At 38.5% G+C, this 7500-nt stretch overlaps 1 protein-coding gene across 1 annotated transcript in view; it reads right to left on the bottom strand.

The window, feature by feature from the left end:
- Positions 1-7500, bottom strand: part of kcnq1.2 (potassium voltage-gated channel, KQT-like subfamily, member 1.2) — a 228019-nt gene that overhangs the window by 67506 nt on the left and 153013 nt on the right. Inside the window, exons 17-19 of the mRNA XM_067436799.1 lie at positions 6231-6325; positions 6101-6141; positions 2575-2636 (exon numbers count right to left, since the gene is read on the bottom strand). Of these exons, the coding sequence (XP_067292900.1) occupies positions 2575-2636; positions 6101-6141; positions 6231-6325 (198 nt within the window). The remainder of the gene's footprint in view (positions 1-2574; positions 2637-6100; positions 6142-6230; positions 6326-7500) is intronic.

Genomic DNA, 7500 nt, shown 5'->3' with positions numbered 1-7500 from the left:
ACCGTCTGAGGGTGTTCAATATTCAGTCAAGGTTGTGCAAACATTCTCAAGCTTTTTGAAAAGCCATTTCCAGTCAAACTCAGGCTTGTTATTCTTTGAACATTTCTCAGCGGGACGAGCAGACCGCGAGATAACACACAATGTCACGGCTTCTCATTCATCTTCAAGAGACGGGCCCGTTTGTTGCGATGTGTGTCTTTGTGAAGGAGTATAAATCAATGTCGGCCCGTGTAAGACTCTGACACATTAAGCACGACTTACTCACGGATCTGTCAGTCAGACGGAGCAGCTCGAAGCGCTCGCGGCGGGGGAAGAGCGACAGCAGCAGAATGAAGACAACACACTGAGGTGTAGAGATGATCATATTCATCACTGATGGAGAAGATATGAGCTCTTCACAACATCACACAGGAGGACATTTCATCAGACTCGTTTAAAATAAAGACATAAATCAGTTTATATATACATATATATATTATAGTAATAATAATAATATCTAATAGTATTCAATTATTTATTATATATATATATATATATATATATATATATATATATATATATATATATATATATATATATATATATATATATATATATATATATAAATCAGTTTATAAGACAATAGTAATAGTATTGAATAATTTATATATATATATAAGAAATAAAATGTAAATCAGTTAATATAAAATTTAAAATAATGATAATATAACAATAATAATAATAATAGAATACATAATCGTAATAGTATTGAATTATAATATATATATATATCAGTTCATGTAAAATAAATATTATAATAATTAATATATATGTAAATATAAAATAATAATAAAATAATAGTAATAGTATTGTATTATTTCTAAAATATTTTTTAAAATACACACACACACACACACACACACACACACGCACACAAACACGCACACACACACGCACTCACACACACGCACTCACACACACACACACACACACACACACACACACACACACACACACACACACACACACACACACTTACACACACACACACACACACACACACACACACACACACACACACACACACACACACACACACACACACACACACACACACACACACACCACACACACACACAAACATAGACACACACACACACACACACACACACACACACACACACAGTGTGATTTATTAGCTGCCATCTTGATCTCAGACTGTTGTTTGCAGATGTGAATCTAAAGCAGAGACAGTGTTGGGATCTTCAGACATGTGAGATACTACGCTTGTTGTAGTCTCGTGTTTATTTCTCCAGCCAAATGACGCAGCACCTATGATCCAGATGTCAGCGTTTATGTGCATGTGTGTGTGTGTGTGTGTGTGTGTGTGTGTGTGTGTGTGTGTGTGTGTGTGGGTCATTCAGTTCACCCACCTGTTGCCCTCAGGCCTGAATCGACCGAATGAAACCACCGTCGTCTTGTCACGACACGTCTCTCTCTCACTGCCTATCGCTCGCTCGCTCTAGCGGAGCTTCCTCTGCAGTCAAAACATCTCAGCGGCGCTCATGTGTGCACACTTTCAGCCATCGAGATCAGATCTCCACACGGCTTTACAGCTTTCCCAAACTGAACCACGGCACAAACGCATCTCACACTTCATCATTTAATCATGACAAGCAGTTTTTTCTGCTGGCCCTTTAAGACGTCTATATAAATGCCTATTAACAAGTGAGATAAAGCACAGGGTTTAGCTGCTCTCACACACACACACTGTCTAGTTTTGCTTCATCTTACAACAACAGCTGAAATGTGTCGCTCAAACTGTTCAGGTCAAACTGAAATGATCAGAGATCTTGTTAAAATGCCTTTGAGGGCTGTCATATGTTATTATGCATATGGAAACTTTAAGAGGCGATTAAGATTCATCACAGGTGCCCCAATGAAGAGCCAGACAGGAAGAGCAGACACACCTAATAACGGCACCATGATTCAATCTAAAAAACTGTCTGTCTCTCAACACGCACGCAAGCACACACACACACACACACACACACGTTTGTTTTTGTGACATATGGGGACATTCCATAGGCGTAATGGTTTTTATACTGTACAAACCGTATTTTCTAACCCCTTACCCTGCCCCTAAACCTACCCAACACACACACACACACACACACACACACACACACACACACACACACACACACACACACACACACACACACACACACACACACACACACACACACACTCCAGAGCGCCTGTCCAGACTCGGTTCACAGATTCACCATCGCATTATGTCTGAAAATCCTCAAATCTCACAATCACAGTCTGGCTTCCTCTACAACAACAAACCGAAGGGAAGCGCGTCCGAGGTGGACGAGGAGAACCAAACTCAGTCATACCGTCACTGAGTCTATGAAAGAGAGGTAATTGAGGCTTATCGTTTATCATTTGTGAAACATCAGCACTCTCTGAGAATGGGTGGGTGATAAAATGAGTGGACCAGAAGTAACGGTTACAAAAAGCAACATTCTGGTGACAAACTCGTCTAAAAAGTCTCTAGTCAACAGAAATCCTCTTGAAGGATTGTACCTTATCTTCCAGTCGGATCAGCCGGGCTCCCACCGTAAAATATTCCTTATCCACACCTTTCTCTGGAAACACAAGACAAGGAAGACAACAAGATATAATCCAACAGTGAGAAATGATTATTTCTGTCACATACAAGAAACACCGTTTGTCAAAAGCTCATGTTAACAGTGTTTTATTGATACTCCCAGCTTGTGAAAATTTTAAGCATGTAAAAATACCAGAGCAGTTCATTTTATCAACAACCACTGAGTTAAAACAACCCAACCATTGAGTTAAATCAACCCAACCACTGAGTTAAATCAACCCAACCGCTGAGTTAAAACAACCCAACCATTGAGTTAAATCAACCCAACCACTGAGTTAAAACAACACAACCACTGAGTCAAATCAACCCAACCGCTGAGTTAAAATAACCCAACTGCTGAGTTAAATCAACCCAACTGCTGAGTTAAAACGAGCCAACCGCTGAGTTAAATCAACCCAACCGTTGAGTTAAATCAACCCAACCGCTGAGTTAAAACAACCCAACCATTGAGTTAAATCAACCCAACCGTTGAGTTAAATCAACCCAACCGCTGAGTTAAAACAACCCAACCATTGAGTTAAATCAACCCAACCGTTGAGTTAAATCAACCCAACCTCTGAGTTAAAACAACCCAACCATTGAGTTAAATCAACCCAACCGCTGAGTTAAAACAACCCAACTGCTGAGTTAAAACGAGCCAACCGCTGAGTTAAATCAACCCAAACACTGAGTTAAATCAACCCAACCACTGAGTTAAATCAACCCAAACACTGAGTTAAAACAACCCAACCGCTGAGTTAAATCAACCCAAACACTGAGTTAAATCAACCCAACCGTTGAGTTAAATCAACCCTACCGCTGAGTTAAATCAACCCAACCATTGAGTTAAATCAACCCAACCTCTGAGTTAAATCAACCCAAACACTAAGTTAAAACAACCCAACCGTTGAGTTAAATCAACCCAACCGCTGAGTTAAATCATACCAAACGCTGAGTTAAAACAACCCAACCGCTGAGTTAAATCAACCCAACCGCTGAGTTAAATAAACCCAACCGCTGAGTTAAATCAACCCAACCGCTGAGTTAAATCAACCCAAACACTGAGTTAAATCAACCCAACCGCTGAGTTAAATCAACCCAACTGCTGAGTTAAAACAACCCAACCATTGAGTTAAATCAACTCAACCGCTGAGTTAAATCAACCCAACCGCTGAGTTAAAACAACCCAACCATTGAGTTAAATCAACTCAACCGCTGAGTTAAATCAACCCAACCGCTGAGTAAAACAACCCAACCATTGAGTTAAATCAACCCAACCGCTGAGTTAAAACAACCCAACCATTGAGTTAAATCAACCCAACCGTTGAGTTAAATCAACCCAACCGCTGAGTTAAAACAACCCAACCATTGCGTTAAATCAACCCAACCGCTGAGTTAAAAGAACCCAACCATTGAGTTAAATCAACCCAACCGCTGAGTTAAAACAACCCAACCGCTGAATTAAAACGAGCCAACTGTTGAGTTAAATCAACCCAACCGCTGAGTTAAATCAACCCAAACACTGAGTTAAATCAACCCAACCACTGAGTTAAATCAACCCAAACACTGAGTTAAAACAACCCAACCGCTGAGTTAAATCAACCCAAACACTGAGTTAAATCAACCCAACCGTTGAGTTAAATCTACCCTACCGCTGAGTTAAATCAACCCAACCATTTAGTTAAATCAACCCAACCTCTGAGTTAAATCAACCCAAACACTGAGTTAAAACAACCCAACCGTTGAGTTAAATCAACCCAACCGCTGAGTTAAATCATACCAAACACTGAGTTAAAACAACCCAACCGCTGAGTTAAATCAACCCAACCGCTGAGTTAAATCAACCCAACCGCTGAGTTAAATCAACCCAAACACTGAGTTAAATCAACCCAACCGCTGAGTTAAATCAACCCAACTGCTGAGTTAAAACAACCCAACCATTGAGTTAAATCAACCCAACCGCTGAGTTAAATCAACCCAACCGCTGAGTTAAAACAACCCAACCATTGAGTTAAATCAACCCAACCGCTGAGTTAAATCAACCCAACCGCTGAGTTAAAACAACCCAACCATTCGGTTAAATCAACCCAACCGTTGAGTTAAATCAACCCTACTGCTGAGTTAAATCAACCCAACCGCTGAGTTAAAACAACCCAACCATTGCGTTAAATCAACCCAACCGCTGAGTTAAAACAACCCAACCATTGAGTTAAATCAACCCAACTGCTGAGTTAAAACGAGCCAACTGTTGAGTTAAATCAACCCAACCGCTGAGTTAAATCAACCCAAACACTGAGTTAAATCAACCCAACCACTGAGTTAAATCAGATTAGATTAGATTTAAATCAACCCAAACACTGAGTTAAAACAACCCAACCGCTGAGTTAAATCAACCCAAACACTGAGTTAAATCAACCCAACCGTTGAGTTAAATCAACCCTACCGCTGAGTTAAATCAACCCAACCATTGAGTTAAATCAACCCAACCTCTGAGTTAAATCAACCCAAACACTGAGTTAAAACAACCCAACCGTTGAGTTAAATCAACCCAACCGCTGAGTTAAATCATACCAAACACTGAGTTAAAACAACCCAACCGCTGAGTTAAATCAACCCAACCGCTGAGTTAAATCAACCCAACCGCTGAGTTAAATCAACCCAAACACTGAGTTAAATCAACCCAACCGCTGAGTTAAATCAACCCAACCGCTGAGTTAAATCAACCCAACCGCTGAGTTAAATCAACCCAAATACTGAGTTAAATCAACCCAACCGCTGAGTTAAATCATACCAAACACTGAGTTAAAACAACCCAACCGCTGAGTTAAATCATATCAAACACTGAGTTAAAACAACCCAAGCGCTGAGTTAAATCAACCCAACCGCTGAGTTAAATCAACCCAACCGCTGAGTTAAATCAACCCAACTGCTGAGTTAAATCAACCCAAACACTGAGTTAAATCAACCCAACCGCTGAGTTAAATCAACCCAACCGCTGAGTTAAATCATACCAAACACTGAGTTAAATCATACCAAACACTGAGTTAAAACAACCCAACCGCTGAGTTAAAAAAACAACAACCGCTGAGTTAAAACAACCCAACCGTTGAGTAAAAATAACTCAACCTTAAAATTACTCAAGCCGCTGAGTTAAAAAAAAAAACAACCGCTGAGTTAAAACAACCCAACTAGTGTAGGCCGCTATTTACACATACTGCAAATACCGGCTCCTCATGCTGTAAACAGAGTATATCACTATTTTAATTTAGTTTGCTCTTTCACTCAGTAAATGGCATCTGCAGCTGTTTGCCCTCAGTGTAAATATCATATCGATATGAAAATGTTATTGCCACTTTTTAAATCATGCATAACAGATAATGTGAGCCCTTCGACATGATTTATCAAAGCATTTTGGAATCTCTATTTGATGTGGGACTGTTTAAAAAGTCAGTTTTCCGTTACCTGGAAGGAACATTCCCGGTTTTCCCAGCGTGTGGTCCAGCCTGCGTGAGGAAAGACAGCGGGAAACTGAGAGATGCCCAGGGACTGTGTGTGTGAGTGTGTGTGTGTGTGTGTGAGTCCCGTCTCGCACCTTCTCTGCAGCTCTTTAATGCGGACCATCATGTTCAGGTGTCCCTGTGAGTACTGCTCAATCACGTCTCGCACGTCGTACGGCTTCCTCGCTTGCTGCGGACACACACACACACACACACACACACACACACACACACACACACACACACACACACACACACACACACACACACACACACACACACACACACACACACACACACACACACGAGCCATTGTCATCACAGGACCCTTTCTTTAAGCCCCCTGGGCCTTGAACTTCCACTCTTTGTCATTCTAGTTCAGTTTAACTCAAAAACAACAACAGCAGAGGGATGCAGAGTCTCCGCTTTGACGGAAGGTTTACTCGTGAATATTCAGTTCAGATCCGTGAATCGGGAGGCTCTTTCAGTTCTTTCCTTCAGATCATCAAACCATCCTCCAAAAATCACAAATATCTGTCATTTGTTCCCAAAACGATCTTTAAATAAATTCAGTATTCAAACAGAAATTCATTAATGAATGAGGCTCACTGAATGAAAAAAGTCTTTTTCTCTCAAATGTAATATATTTTCATTCCTATTTCAGTGGATATATCGTTTAAAATTGTACTTTTGTGTCATTTAAATTCATTAAAATAATTATATTTATAATGAATCTAAATATTTTTTATAATGAAAACTAATAGTTTTCTCTCATTGACTAGAATTTATTTAAATTTTAGTACATATTTATAGTTTCAGTTCAGCTTTTGTGTCATAATTATAATATTTAAGGATTTCATTTTAATTCATTCAAATATTTTAATATAAACTAAACTAGTCATTTTATCTAATTTAGTTGAATTTGTATTCATATTTTAGTGCGTATTTATCTTTTGTGTCATTTGAATGAATCAAAATATTTAAGGTTTCAATATTTAAAGTATTTTTTCCTAATATAAACTAGTAATATTCTGTAATTTAATTGTATTTATATTCATATTTTAATGCATATTTATATCAATTTAGCTTTTGTGTCATATAAATAAATTTAAGAATTTCTCATGAAAACTAGTCATTTTATCTATTTTGATTGAATTTTTATTCATATTTAAGTGCATATTTATAGCTTCAATTTATCTTTTGTGTAATTTTAATTAATACAAATATTTTAATTATGAAAAATAAAGTAATTTCTCCATAATTTAACAAATAATATTAAATAAATATTTATTTTGAATATATACATTTCACGAAATCACTATTTTTAAATGCCTTATCTCCGGGGTGGGGAAACGTCACGTGATT

This window comes from Pseudorasbora parva, chromosome 25 (assembly GCF_024679245.1).
Source record: "Pseudorasbora parva isolate DD20220531a chromosome 25, ASM2467924v1, whole genome shotgun sequence".
NCBI lineage: Eukaryota > Metazoa > Chordata > Actinopteri > Cypriniformes > Gobionidae > Pseudorasbora > Pseudorasbora parva.
Note: the sequence above shows the minus strand (reverse complement) of the source record. Positions and strands in the feature narration are given on the sequence as shown.